Genomic DNA, 16008 nt, shown 5'->3' on the forward strand with positions numbered 1-16008 from the left:
CCTTTTCCCTTATTTCATTTCTTCATGTGTATTCAAAATGTCATTTTGTTACAAATACAGAAGGAAAAAAGAACTTAAAAATGGTAAAAATGTTGCTGACACTGCGGAAGGTAAAGGACAGGAAATGGTGCCACTATCAAAGACTCAACTGTACCAAAAGTTTAAGTGTAAACAACAGTGTATCATTTACACATACTGGAAACACTCATGCAGAGCAGTAGTGCAAAAGACACTTGGTGTGTGTGTGTGTGTGTGTGTGTGTGTGTGTGTGTGTGTGTGTGTGAGAGAGAGAGAGAGAGAGAGAGAGAGTTCGGAAATAAGAAGCTGTAAGTAATATTGTCAACTGCAACTACTTATTGTTTGGCATCATGAAAGCATAATAAATCTAAATTTATAACAAGTAGTGGCAATGTTGCTTTACTGGTAAATGAGTAACACTTTCCAGCTGTATTCCAAAGTAACTTTTAAGGGTAAGTTAAAAGACATTTTGACAGGATGGTGTCAGGTTGTATGCCACGATTTTACCAATTGGATTTTTTCCCCTCACAAAAAACCCAAAAGGGAGTGGAAAAATTATGAGCAAAATACCACAAGTAGCACTGACAATTCACCAGTTATAAGGAGTAATAGGTTAATTAAAAAAAAAACTGCAAAAGGCAACAAACTACTTCTGAAGAGCAAATTTACAAGCTCCACAAACTATAGAATACGAATCATGAAAATGGTGGGGGTGAGGGAACTATATCTCACACTTGTATTACATCCAAGAGGGGCAAGTAACAATGGCCCTGTAGGCATTTTTGGACTGCAGCTCCCACAAACCCTCACCATGCCCATGCTGGCTAGGGCTGATTGAAATTATAGGCCACAACTATCAGGAGGGCCACCGTTGCCCACCTCTGACATATAACCTAAACATTTAATGTAAAAATAGCTAAGTTTACTTCCACTCTTTAATGCCACAGACTTAGGTTTAAGTGATATTACATGTTTCTAGGGACAGGATTTTGTCAAATGGCTGTTACAACCTCTTAATGACATTTTGCAGCCAGCCAGTCATATAGCACAGCATCCTAAAATGTCATGACAGGCTTTCCCAGATGGGCTTTCATGCTATTTTACCTGGTTCCCAACCCACAATTCTCATTTGTTTAACTCTGCTCCAGTCCCACTTATCTGTGGATGATTCCCTCTTACCTATCTTCTCTTCCAGGCAGTGGAAGGACACTTAGGCCTGTTACAGACTGCCAAAATAAAACTGCTTCAGATTTCTTTGGAGGTATGCTATTTAAATGATGCATGGGTCCTAAGAGTCTGGAGGTCACACCAAAGCCACACTCCATTCCTAAGCACTGGAGTGCAGCTTTGGTGCAGCTTCCAGATTCTTAGGATGCATGCGTCATTTAAACAGCATACATGCAAAGAGACCCGAAGCAGCTTTGTTTTGGCAATCTGTAACAGGCCTTAGTCATTTCTTTTCTTTTCACCATTACACAATTCACAGAGGAACATGGGTCATTTTCTATTGCCCTTACTTAAACGTCTTAGGCTTCATTCCCAATGAGGAAGACATGGCACATGATCCATTCAGCAGAGGCATGAAATTGCTATGGGTTAAAGAATGTGGCACAGTCTTGTGATGCAAGCATAACCATTGGAATATGATGACCTTCAAGTACACAAGCTACTCAGGGGGGAAAAAATTAAGTGTGCCTTTAAGAACTTTGCTGAAGAACAGAGTAATTTTACTTTGAATCAAAAAGCAAGACCATTTCACCAACCTTTTAATGCAGAGTTATGTTATTGTGTAGAACTCATGGTACATGATGCAATATTTAAATTCCGGCAAGCAGCCTACTTTGACTTTGTCATCTTTAAAGATGTTTTTAAACGCAATTAAATGGAGTCATGATTTTCGATTAGTGACTGTACTGGCAATGGAAACTTTATTTCAAAAAAGTAAAGCAGAAAAAAAAATCCCGAATAAATAAACTGACAGAATTATTTGTTTTGTCATCTCCATACAGTTGATGGCCTTCATTCAAAACATTAGAATACTGTAACAAATAGAATAAACGTGCATGAATCAATGGTCTAAAAAAAAAGCTAGATTATAAAAGTAACACTTTTGACACTTTTAAAAAATATATACCACAGAATTAATTCAATAACGGAAAATAAATCGGAATACAATTTTTGCTATTTACATGGATAATTAAGGCCCAATTCACATAAAGTCAAGTACACTGGGAATTTGTCTACCTCTTTGAGAGTTCTGGGGGAAAACCCAGAAGGGGTCACTCTCTCAACTACCCAATGTGCAATAGCAGGGCTGCAAGCTGCAAAGCAAATTGTTTCTGAATACATACTAAGAAGACTAATGTCCTCTTGAAAGATACTATTGTCCTTCAAAGGCATGCAAATGCAGAGAAGCCTAGCTACTTTGATGAACAGATTGACTGATGAATAGTGAACATTTTCCAAGCTCATTGACCTTGTCATCAAGTCTCCTACATATTTATTCATCTTTCAAAACACTGCATATATTTTAAGACACACAAGTGCCTTGTACCTGTGCAACCACATCTGCAAAGATATAAAGGATGAGGCAGGGAACCTTTGGTCTTCCAGATGTTTTAGGTAACAACTCTTACAATCCTTCATTGTTGGTCAAGATGGGTTCAGCTGAAGGGAATTAAAATTCCCAAGTCCAAAACATCTCCTCTGATCTGGAGTGTCAAAGGTCCCTTACCCTTGATTATAAGCTTAAGTCACGATCTGCTTTCACTTGGAGCTGGTTCACATTCAGGTTCCTTTTCTCCTTTTCCTCCATCACTGATCATGTTACCTTTTATGAGAACAAGGCAGTGGCATGTTCAGCACTTGCACTTGTACAATCTATTTAGTGGGATGGAAGAGTTGGAAGGCTAGCTTTTACTGGCACCCATGTTCTTATACTCTCCATTCCTATTCAGAGTTATCTGCACAGAGAGGGATGGGCCTGTAAACCTCAGGCTCCTTGCTGTGTAACTGACATGCCTGAAGAACTGTCTCTCTGCCCTTTTAACTGCAGTCTACGGAACCTTTTAAAAAACCTGCTAGGTGGCTCGCAAGATGCAGACCGACCATCCCCAACGTCATGCTCTTCAGTGTTGTTGTTAACTACCCTTGAGTATACCTCGACTCATGTTGACCCTGTTGGGCAATGATATCTACCACCTGTAGCCACCATGGCCACTGGACTTGTAGTCCAACATATCTGTAGGGCATCAGGTTGGGGAAGAATGAGGTAGAGAGCAGGTGGCATAGCAGATACTGCTGGTCTACAACTCCCATAAATTCTGCCCATTTGCTATGTTCCATTTGGGTATGCTGCAGTCCAATAGTATCTGGAAGCATTTCCCAAATTTAACATAGGTAGTATAAAAATAAAGCATATACTCTCAGGGCATGCTTCTCTGAAGGGTACTTCAAGTTTTTCTGAAAACCCATTTATTCTTATTCACAAAGCACATGTCTGTTTCAGGGCATGATTCAAACAAGGTCTTGTGGACTGAGGTCATTCCAGTCATCTCAGGAACACACTATCAAGAGAGGCTCTCAAGATGAAGCCATGCTAAGAGTTGAGCAGTTGCAAGTGGAAGCAAAAACCTTTGTCTAACATCCTACCTCTCAAAAATATTTTTTTTGTACAATAGAAAGTGCAATGCTGAAACATTCCTCTTCCATCTCAGTCAGCACAATATAAAAATTAAAAAGCAATCTTTAGAAGTTCAGATGATCACATCCAGGCTTCCTGAGGAGTGTTCTCTTGAACAACTCCTGGGGCAAAATGGAACAGGACTTGCTGATGGGCACTTCTCAGTTACGCATGTGGATGAACACACAAAGTTCACAAATGCATTAAAGGCCTTGGTATTAATTCTTTTTTTCAAAGGGATTCTCCAGTATCAGAGCTGCCATTGCCATGCTATGAAAATGCTCCTGCTGCCCTATGCAAACACAGGTTTAAACTTTACAAAAGTAAAATGTGCTTTTTTATTAAATCCAGCAAGAAAGGCAGATATGCTCCAATAATTTATGTACCACACACCATTCAAACTGGTGCATGTTCCATCGCGTTCTTTGAAGGGTACTCCAAATATAAATGACACCAAATCAACTTCTCTTTACTAGTGAAAACCATGTGATAGCTTTTCCTAGCTTGGTGCTCCTCAAGATGTTGGGATTACATCTGGTCTCATCCACAGCCAATATGGCCAAGATGCTGGGGGAGGAACTGCAGAAGCAGGATAATACAGACTACTGTATCAATTGTGGGCAGGAAAAAAAGAAAGAAATTGCCTCTTCTTTCCTACAAATTTCTTTTATATTGGCTGAGGGTTGTCTACACAATTAAAAACCCCCCTCATTCCAGTTGAATGGAATGCGAGCCACACAGGATTTGGGGATTTTTGCACCCCAACTGAAAAACTCCTTAAACTTTGCAGAAAAAGTATTTGCATTTTTTTATTGGAGTATCTGTGGAAATTGGTATAAACGTGCATTATCAAAAGTGAAGCCATCTGTCTGCATCACATGGATGTGAATAAATGCAAATTTGCGTAGGAAAGTGAAGACAATTAACTGTTGATGTGGATGTGTGAAAACCTGCAATTCGTATAAGACGCTTACATATATACTAGTCCTGAGGCTTACTTGGCAAAACAACATTCCTATAGAAAAAATTGTTGCATTTATCTTACAGTTTCATTCAACCTGGAACTGAATGTTACTCATATTAATAGCTGTAAAAGAGGAATATTCTTCAATTGTAATGGAAATTTCAATTTGGATCTGCATACACATTAAGCAAATTAGGGGTGGTATATTCTATTTGTAAAAATAAATTTAAAAAGCAATGCCTTTTATGTTTCCTGCTTTGTGTGAATAAATGGGTATTTAGATAACTATAAATTGCCTTTTGGCAACTCCCTGCTCAAAGAATTTGATACTGCAAACCACTGAAGAACTCTGTTGACTTTTTGCCCATGGGCATAATCCATAACATCCCACCTCTTAACTCTCATTGAAATAAATGGCATTTAAGCATTGAAGCACATGCTGAACTCCCATTTCAGTAAGACTGAAATTGGAAACTATAAGTTAGCATTACTCAGCAAGAGGAATATCTCCCAATCAACATTGATGAAAGTTCCACTGATTGAACTGGTCCATTCTGTTAGGGACAAACAACTGAATTTAGGCCATAGTCTGCAAGTAATTCACTGGTCACTAAGTGAATGTACTTGGAGGAACTGACCTCTGGCTTAAAATTATCATTTTAATTGGAGCAAGTGCTAATCTGTTTGCAGAGCCAAGTCCTAAAATAATGCCAGCAATGTCCATATATTACCCCACTGAAATACTAAAGCCCACCACGTGTCTGATGGCTATCAGCTCTCACACTGGCCAATTAAAATACTACAGATGAGGCCTAGATTCTGGTTGGAAGTTTGTAATATCTTAAGATTCAGGGAATCACTGTGCTCATTAAAGTTTTGGACATGTCAGTCAAATGTTCAGCGATCCAAATTACCTAATTAAATCTTGCCATGAACAATGATTCATGCGCTTACTCCTACGTCTCTGGGGCATGCAATCTTCTCTAAATCTACTTTATCATTTTGGGTTGCATTTGGTGACAAAAATTATTTTATAAATTACTGAGCTCCCTTTCTGTAAAAAGGGAACCACTTCTTCAGACCGTTTTGCATAACAAATTGATCAGAAATAAGCTTGCAAGCATTTACATAACTTTTAAAAAATGAAATACTATTTCATGCTATAAGCAAGTCATCAGACATGTTGTCATGCCCCAAAAGGTGAACATGCTCCACCATCTGCATGTGGCCGAGACCACCACATGGCTCGATAACCTTGCATTTTTCTTGCCTGCCTGATACTGCAACAAAAGAGTTGCCAAGCGCTAGCAGGTCAACCAGATATGGCTTGAAGGTTGTGTTTGGCTTAGTGAGTCACAAGTAGTGCAGGTCAGCATTAAACTGAAAGTCTGTGTCTTTATTGGAAAAGCTGACTACCATACAAGAAAGCTATCATGAAAAAAAAACCCAACCCAACACCCTGCTAGACAAAAACCAAAACCCAGTGATGAACTCCTTTGGCAAGACACTTGACTGAAAATATAGTGTTTTGTTCCTTGATAAGCATATTTATTGTGACAAAATATCTCAAATATAAATTTCATATAATAAACCATTGTTTAACTAAAAGATCTTCTATCAAATACTAAACACATCCTTACCAAGTGAGGATTAAGTCCCAGCAGACCTTTGATGGGATAAGCCACTGATTGTAAAAATCCTGCAATGGCCCTAACACAACGAAACTTGCAACAGAACAAAAATATCAAGGGACTGTTTTAAAGACTCAGCACCTTTCATCCTTAACAACACTTTGTTACTGTGAGCCACTGTAGTGATGTACATTGTTGTTTCTGTGCTCATACTCACTCTTGCACATGCCCATTCACACTCACTCTTCCCCCCTCAAACATACACACACCTGTAACCACAGCCACACTCTTACTTTCTTCAGGCTACAAATATGATCTTGTTAATGTAGAATTACAAATTAAGCCCAGCACAGGATAGCTACTGAAAATGGCATCCATGTGGAGTTGTCATTCCCCAGTAGAGCTATCATCATTTACCCCCATAATTCCCAAACTCTGACCTTCCAGATGTTTTGGAGTTCAGCTCCTATAATCCCAGACCATTGATCAAGACAGCTGAGGCTTCTGCAAACTGAAGACCAAAACACTTCGAGGACCAGAGTCTGGGAATCATTGATTTACCCCATGCTATGACCTAACCAACCAGGGATTGCTGGCAGGGAAGTGAAAAATGATGGTAGAAAGAAGTGGGAAGTGGGAACTCACATCAAGGAGTTACATGAATTTTCATGTGTGAGTAGATAAAAGGAGTACCTAACAAAGGGTGGTATTTTAGGCAGTAGTCCTGGTAGGCTTAACATGTAGTCCTGCTCTTTAGGCAAGAAGCACTGGTAAAATTGTATACATCAACATTCACACATCCACTGATTAAATGGAATAAATTAAACCCTAATTAATTTCCACACAGTTTCTTGCACTCTAGTCAGTCATTTTGAGCCTGCAGTGGAATAATACTTCTCCAAATTCTTCAGAAATAGCATTTAGAAAATGAAGCTATTTGCACCATAGCTGTTTGGCAGCAATTGCAACATTGCTAAAGTGTGCCTCTACAGTTCCTTTAGTTCTTCATATCATTAGTGCAGGAGGCAGGAATCAAAGTTGGTTCGTTAAATCTCATTAAAAAACAAAACACCAACACTTGTTGGCTTCAGAAAGGAAGTTCTTCTCCTTCCCTCCACACATCACTGGGAGAACAGATGCACAAGGAGGGAACGTATATGGTCCTTGGTACCTTTTATAGGTCTTCTCAAGAAGAGGTATATAGTGTTATACATAAATGCCCTCTGGGTTAAAACCAGAAGACAGTGGGTTCTGCAGGATCCGAAGATTACTGGGCAGCTGTCTTGATGAACTGGGGCGTTTCAAGGATCCAGTCTGAAAGGTTGTTTCTGTGAGAGAAGATATTTGTTAGTATAAAGTACAGATCAAATACGTGTTTATGTACTCCTCTCTCTCTTTCCATACTTAACTAAATTTAAGCCCGTAAATTCCAAGGGGAAGTTTTTTTTAAAAAAAGAAGGCCAATATTTGATATATTTATTTGGTAGCTCCAATATAATCAGACTCTTTTCTACTCTATGATACATGGCTGGGCAGACTTTGCTAAAGTATCTCTTCAGGGAAGAATAGGAGATCAGTATAATGAGCTGTTCTCAGTCCTGCTTCTGAGCAATAGGGTGATTTTGGTTGCTTTTTCATTCAGCTTTCAGAGCTTAATCTTGGTGGATTTTTATTATCATTATGATGATGATGATTACTGTTTATTTATAAAACCCTTCTAAAATACACTGTCACCAACTAAAGGGATGAAATAGGGGTGAAATAATATTAAACCAGGTTGGGGGGTGTCAGAGGGTCAAGAATGCAACCCTGGTTTTCAGAAAAAGAAAACCCCTCTCCCTATAATACACCTGTCTAGGTTTGAGTCTATTTGAAACAGAGTTTGTCCCCGAGCCCAATGAGAAATTTGGGCAAGTATCACAAGGAAGGAGAGGAACAGGCTATAGGAAGTCTGGAATGAAAGGCCTACATAGTTCTACAACATACATACCCCTTTCAATCTCTGTGTGCGAAGCCTCTAATTCTGTTGGTTCTGCAGGCAGCACAGTGACCTTCGTCCCTGTTTGCTGGATAAACTGTTGGAGATTGACTTGCCGCAACTCTTTTGTCAGCTGCTCTAGTTCCTGTTCTCTCTCCTGAGAAGAAGATAAACAAGTTATTTTTTGATGCTCTCAAATCAAAAACAAATAACTTGAAGAACTGGGTAGTGTTCAAGAAAAATGAAGGCTCACAAGATCTGTATTGTAAGTTCAGTGTTTTGTTTTTTGATCTTCATGCATCCTCCTCCACTCTGTAAATATATTCCATTCCCACAAGTGTCACTCTAAAAAATGACCTCCTGGATGGCTAAATGATTTGGGGGAAATTATGTGAACGAAATAAATCATGACTTCAAATGCACTCAAATTCAAATTCACTCAACTTCAAATTTTTAGCTATTCAGGTTAACCTAAGCCACATTGATTTGAATGACTATTCTATGTATCACTAAGTCTGAATCCCAAAAAGTGAATGCAATGGTTATCAACTTGGTGGTCCAGGCAGTAACAAAACTAAACCTTATTGAAGGTAAGTCATTCTCATGCAGGACCCTGGCAGATAAACAAACCACAATGAAACTGCTACATACACATCTTGGACCAAATCCTGAAAAATAATGACCATGCCTACATTCGACACCTGTGTCACATCTACATTCAATCTGTTTTTCTTGTACTCATCTGCTTCTCTCTGCAGTTCAAATCTCTCTGAAAAATGGTTAAGTGTACATATCGAAGGTAACATCATTCAAACAATTATTTTATTCTAAAAAACCCTCTTGCTATTCCAAGATTATTTTGTTTCCAAAGAGGAAATTTAACTAAAATAAAGAATCAGTCTGAGTTTGTCATCCTCCTTACTGAAGCTTACAGAGTAAAAGAACATATGTACTTGCTCTGGAAGAGCATCTTCCAAGTATGCATTGATTGTACATTTTTATTCAAACAACCAATCTGTTACAGGACAAGAAAGCTAAACAAGATCACATATGACCTCTCTTCTCAAAACCCAGAAATATCCAATAGCAGATTATGTCCTCACCTGTAACCTTTTGGTGGCCTGGCCCAAAGACCTCTCCACGGCTTTAATACCATTTTCCAGCCTCAGACTTTGCTGTCCCTGAATATCAATTTCCCCCTTGACTTTTTCAATCTTCCCTTTGACTTCTTCTTCATTTACTTTTGACTCCTCCACTTCCCGATGTAACTTTTCAGCCTCAAGGCCACTTTCCATGCCACGAATCTGGGCTATATACTCCTTCAGTTTGTTTTCACAGTCCAAAATCCTTTGTCTGATCTCTTGAAGCTGCTCCTTCAGTTGCTTCTCATTTTCTTGCTCAATCTGGAGCTCATTTTCCCAGAATTCCTCCTCCTCAATCTCAACCTCGTTCCTTTTGATCTTCTGCTCCAGTCTGACAATTTCATCTTCCAGGCTGTAACTGAACCTCTGCTCCCAGTATTTGATCTCAGCATCATTTGAATCCAGCTGTTTCTCAATAGACTGCAGCTTTTCTGTCTGGAGGTGGATCAGTTTCTTCAACTCATCAGCTGTCGTCTTGCAGTTCAAAACTTTTTGCTTGAATTCAGATTCTTTTCCTTTCCCAAAAATGTCCATTAATCCTTTCGCCCCTCCTGTGAAAGTCAAAGATTTCCTTTTGGGTTCCCGCCTTTTTATTGACTTGTCATTCTGAGGTCTTAGCTTGGCTAATGGAGGCAAGCTCTGACGATACAAAGTTCTTTCTGGTATCCGAGCAACACTGTCTGAAGTTGGCCTCTCGCTGAGGGATGGCCCAGTACGCCGTAATACTAGCTGCACATCACTTGCATATTGTCCCCATTTGTTCAAGGAAATAATAGGATTTTCATGAGGTGCCAGGTGCCTCTCTGTGTCTCTCCATTTCTCTATTAAGGTATACCTTCCTGTACGACCTATGAAGGGAAAAAAGATGTTTTAGACACTGCATGCAATATGAAAAATTTCCCAGCAGAGGGAGCAAAAGTATTACAAGATAAGGCCATCAAGAAAGTTTCACTAGCACAATTATGTCGATCACCAGGTCTCACATCCCACAACTAATTTTTAGAAGCCCTAGGTTGGCAGCAGAATATCAAGTCATTAGGGGGCTGCCACACCTAACTGATGCATTGTACCTGGTTTAGCAGATCACACATGGTATGAGCTTGTAAACAGACTGCTATGTGATTTACACTTCAAACCTGACATGTCTTTTCTGAAGTAAAGCACTCTTGATTGGGAGGAAGTTAAAATTCAACTTGCTCTCTCTCTACTGAAAATACATTCAGTCCTCCATATTAACAGAATCTTTATCTACAGATTCAACTACTCATGGCATTGTATGTATGTATGTATGTATGTATATGTGTTTATGTATATGTATATGGGCACTGGTGGCGCAGTGCTTAAATGCCTGTACTGCAGCCATTCACTCAAAACCACAAGGTTGCGAGTTCAAGACCAGCAAAAGGGCCCAAGCTTGACTCAGGCTTGCATCCTTCCGAGGTCGCTAAAATGAGTACCCAGACTGTTGGGGGCAAATTAGCTTACTTGCTAATTAGCTTACTTGCTGTTCACCGCTATGATCTTTGGAATAGCGGTATATAAATAAAACAAATTATTATTATTATTATTATTATTATTATTATTATTATTATTATTATTATGTATATATTCCAAAAGGCAAAGCTTGATTTTGCCATTTTATATAAGGGACACAATTTTTACCATGCCATTATATTTAATGGGACTTGAGCATCCATGGATTTTGTTATCCACGGGGGTGTCCTGCAACCAAATCCCTATGGATACTAAGGGCTCATTGTAGCTAGTAAGAACAAAAGTATGGATTCAGAACCATTATTGCCCTATGAGTAAAACCTCATTGTATTCCTTAGACATTACCAATTTTTAAAATCTCTTTAACCAGTTAATAACAACTAGGGGATGGTAGATTTAAAAAAAAAAAGCTTATGGAATACAGAAGCAGAGTTTGAAGTTGACAGCATGCAAAATCAGAAAAAGTCTTGGTATGCACAAGTCTAAGCACAATGGAATACATTTGCTTTATATAAAGGGACACCATCCTACAGTGCCATAGTATATAATGGGACTTGAGCATCTACGGATTTTGGTATCCACTGGGGGTCCTGCAAGCCCTGGTGGCGCAGTGGTTAAATGCCTGTACTGCAGCCATTCACTCGAAACCACAAGGTTGCGAGTTCAAGACCAGCAAAAGGGCCCAAGCTCGACTCAGGCTTGCATCCTTCCGAGGAGGGAGCTAAAATGAGTATCCAGACTGTTGGGGGCAAATTAGCTTACTTGCTAATTAGCTTACTTGCTGTTCACCGCTATGATCCTTGGAATAGCGGTATATAAATAAAAAAAAAATAAAAGCCCAGTGGATACCTAGGACCAACTATAATACTGTAGGTGAACCATGCTTTACCACTACATGCATGAACCTGACTTGACTTCTCAAGACATCTTGGGCTGGCATGTACCCCCCCACTCTCTTAGGATGATTTTAGCATTGTTTAGCTTTACTGTTACAGAATCATGCTTTGCTGTTACATACTTGAGTTGTGTTTTTTTTAAATCAACCCTCCCATTTTTGTTTAGCATTATGTGCTAATCAGGTTTATGTGAAAATCTTCATATGGAGAGGAAAACAACTTGGAGACAATGGAGTCCATTTCCTTGTTAACTGAACAATGGTATCTGAGAAGATAAATACACTTGTTCCTCCATATTTGCTAGGGTTAGGGGCACAAGACCCCCGTGAATATGGAAAAACCACAAATAACAAAAACACCATATTTTTACCTGAGAGGACACCTCTCTAGGCATCTCTAGGTCCTCCAGTGCAAATCTGTGGTCAACATCCGACAGACATTGACTATAGGACTGCACTGGAGGAGCTACAAAGGCCTCTGGGAATCTATGTCTTTCAGTGCAACTTTTAATTAAAGTTGATCATAGAGTTGCACTGGAGGACCTAGACATTCCTAGAGAGAACATATTAATCAAAGCCGTGAATAATCAAAGCCGCAAATATAGAGGGATGAGTGTATTGGTTCTGATTTGATTTGAAAGTGAGACTGGTTTAGATTTAATAGCTTTTCTTTATGGCATTCAATTCTTTTTTGAAATATTTTTCTAAAAGGTCAAGCCAGAACTGGGAATTTTTTTTAAGATTACAGCCTAGAATTCTATTTGAAGTAGTCTCATTTACTAGAATAGGAATGCTGGAGAATAAATAGTAGTGGGAACACAGCATTTTGTCTAAATGCTCAAAGCACTTACAAGGATTACAAGAAAAAATACAGGACACAAAGAAGCAACATCTTTGTATTATAGACAGAACTTGGAATGCTACTTCTGAAAAGCAATTTTTGAATTCCATTTTACAAAGCACTTTTGACAGTGGCATTAAGGTTTATGCTGTATTCTTTTAAAAAAAAAACCACACACCCAATTTCCCCTTTGATCAGGGAGTACTGCCACTTAGCTAATACAAGGTGGTAGTGGTGGTGGGAGGTTGCTTTAATGTTTTCTTTGGTGTGGGTAAAGGTCCTGTACCACTCACAGCAGTTCAGTATCCTGTCTGCTGCTTCCAACTTCACCAGCATTTCAGAGCAATGTGATGCTTGTAAGCCAGTCCAAGAACTGTGGCACACAGCCAGGATCGCTCTAAAGACAGCCCAGGAAGTACAGCCCACTGCATTTCTGTGTTGCTTTGAAATATGGGTGGATTTGAAAGCAGCACTCAGGCTCTTCCACTGCAGAGGCTGGTGTCCGATCTTTATTTTAATGCACAAATTCTTCAATCATCCATGGACATTTTCTATAATTAAAGTGAGTGGCAACATTCCTTGCCCTGAACATAATCAACTACCTTTAACACATAACAAAACAACAAATTTGGCCGATGTTAAATTAAATAACAAAAGGTACAACACTGCCTCTTTTTTAAACCTTGTTACAATAAAATTGTAATGCATTACTTCCAAGCTCTGATTACAGATCAGGCCTTGTAGCAGAGAAAAATGGTAGCCTAAGGTCTTCCTCGTGATTTAATTTTGGAGGTGAAATTTGAATTAAGGATCATTAGGGCTATAATTCAGAGAAAAGCAATGGCAAAATCACCTGTGAGTATTCCTTGCCTAAGAAAACCCCATGAAATTATGAGGTCACCATGGCAAGGTGACTTGAAGTCATGTACACAGAGAGAGAGCTCAAAGCTCATTCCTTAACAACTAAGCCACATTAGCATTTGCATTTTTCCTAAAGGTTTATGGAAACTACAGCTAAATAAGGGAGAATTCTTTCTGAAAGACTTACCATCATCCTATGAAGGACAGTCTCCAGGATTCTCTGGGAAAGCATGTAAAAGTATAGGCAAGCCCTACTTATACTACTTTATGAGGCTGACACTGAATTATGTTGTATGTTTATTAGAATTTTATACACGGATTATAAATTTATGGTACTAGATTTCCTCCCTCCCCATCATAACTATAAGCCATGCATTAAGTGCTATGACAAACTATCTTGACAGTGAACCTGAATGAAATGGTTAAGTCATACACAAAGCAATACACAGACAGAAAGCCAACATACATTCTGAGTCACTCCAAACATATATTTGTGGGTGCACTGTACACTCTTAGTACTCATGGTAAAACCAAACCAAATGCTGCTCACCCTGGCAATTTAAACACCTCTTAATGTCTAAAAAAGGGAAACAGCAGAGCAATATCCCTTCCACAAACTGTGTTGAGAACAAAGGCTGCAGACTTACTTTTTTAAAACTTAAAAACTTCAGGGCTTTTAGACTATTCGGTAATGCTATCAAAGGATTTTGTGCCAACCAGAGACAGAGTTAACTATATGCTGTGTTTCAAAAGACAAGCTGCTTAGCCCAATCTACAATTTCAGGTTGGTTTGTTGTTAAAACTATTATAGTACTAAAAACAACCCCAAACCCAAATACTCTGAGAAATAAGGGGATAATAAGTACATTTGCAAAGGAAATTGAATCAAGGAATTAAGTAACACAGAGAATAAATAAGCAACTGTTCATGAGTACGATTATAATTTTGTATATTGGCTTTTGAGGTTTCATAAGAAACTTATGTTCTATTCCGCCAAAGTGAGAGATGCAAGCTTATATTTAAGAACTACGGTACTAAACTAAATCTTGCCCAGTGGTAGGAAACACACCACAGGAGATGCTGATCTTGAGGCAATAATGTTAACATTATTCTAGCCTAGCTTTCATGTTTCTCAAGTCATAATACCCAATATTAATACCCGAGCAAAACTGAAGTCATAATATCCAATCTGCACTTACCAAAGAATAAGCCGGGGAAGTAGGAGGAGGATAATTCTGATAGTCTTTTGCAGCATAAACAAACCAACAAACCTTGTGGCACACCTTAAAGAGCAACAAGTTTTACTTGCCACAAATTTTTGTAAACTTTATCAGAATCATGACTACAGATGTTCATGAGAATATACAGAAGGACCTACATTTAGAAAGGGATAGCTGGTTTTCTAGCCTTGAGGGCTACTCCATACTCTAAGCCAGTGATGGCGAACCTATGGCACACGTGTCAGAGGTGGCACTCAGAGCCCTCTCTGTGGGCACATGTGCCGTCATCCCAGCACAGAGTTTGCCAGAGTTTGTTACTAGAAAGCCAGAGGGACACGGCACTTTGTAATAAATAAGTGGGTTTTGGATTGCAGTTTGGGCACTTGGCCTCTAAAAGGTTCACCATCACTGCTCTAAGCAGTGTGGGATCCAAGAATGGTCACCTCAATATACAAAATCTAGCAACCAGGCATTCATGATTATGGTATATAAACAAACTAAGGAATAACATGTTCAATATCTACGTGAGGCTGCTAGGAGAGGTCACTGGAGCTGGGTATCATCACCATGCTGATGACACTCAGGTCTACTTCTCTTTGTTGCCAGTGAGCTGAGAGTATATAAAAGATGAACTAGTGCCTGGCTAATAAATTGAAACTGAATCCTAGTAAAATGAAGGCTCTGGATTGGCAATCCTCTTTGATGGACTTGCACTCCACCTGAGACAAGTTTGTAGCTTGGGGAGTATTAATAGACCCATATCTGTCACTGGTGAACCAAGTGGACTCCTTAGGTCAGAATGCTTAAGGCCAGCTTTGACTCATTCATCAGCTATGGCCTATTCTCAGATGGGGATAATCTGGCCAAACTCAACTATAGTGGTAACTTCCCAATTATCCTGCTGTCATTTGGTCTCCAAGAGACCTCCCGCTACACACAAAGGTTACAGCTGCTACAAAATGCAGCAAGCGAGTTTCCTTACCAGATTAATGAACAGAAACAACATTAACAGTAGTCCTAAAGAAATAAGTAATGGCTACCAATATAATTGCAATAGCAATTCAAGGTGCAGTGGTTTGGTGACGATATTCAAATCCTAAAGGGTTGGGACACTAATACTTAAAAGAATACTTCCTGCTACATATTACTGGCTATGAACTGAGCTATGCTGGCAGGCCAATATAGCGTGGGAGAATCTGGTTGAGGTCCTTCTCTGCTGTGGTGACCCATTGACAGAAATGCCAAAATGTCCTCTATTTTATTACTACTACTACTACTACTA

General features: G+C 39.2%; 1 protein-coding gene across 1 annotated transcript in view; it reads right to left on the reverse strand.

Annotated features, from left to right (window-relative positions):
• Window positions 1–1927: 1927 nt before the first annotated feature.
• Window positions 1928–16008, reverse strand: part of LOC121931655 (ras association domain-containing protein 8-like) — a 20198-nt gene continuing 6117 nt past the window's right edge. The window contains exons 3-5 of the mRNA XM_042469630.1: window positions 9377–10263; window positions 8286–8430; window positions 1928–7623 (exon numbers count right to left, since the gene is read on the reverse strand). Coding sequence (XP_042325564.1) covers window positions 7502–7623; window positions 8286–8430; window positions 9377–10263 — 1154 coding nt within the window. The 3' untranslated portion in view covers window positions 1928–7501. The remainder of the gene's footprint in view (window positions 7624–8285; window positions 8431–9376; window positions 10264–16008) is intronic.

Source organism: Sceloporus undulatus, chromosome 5, assembly GCF_019175285.1.
Source record: "Sceloporus undulatus isolate JIND9_A2432 ecotype Alabama chromosome 5, SceUnd_v1.1, whole genome shotgun sequence".
In the NCBI taxonomy this organism is placed as follows: domain Eukaryota; kingdom Metazoa; phylum Chordata; class Lepidosauria; order Squamata; family Phrynosomatidae; genus Sceloporus; species Sceloporus undulatus.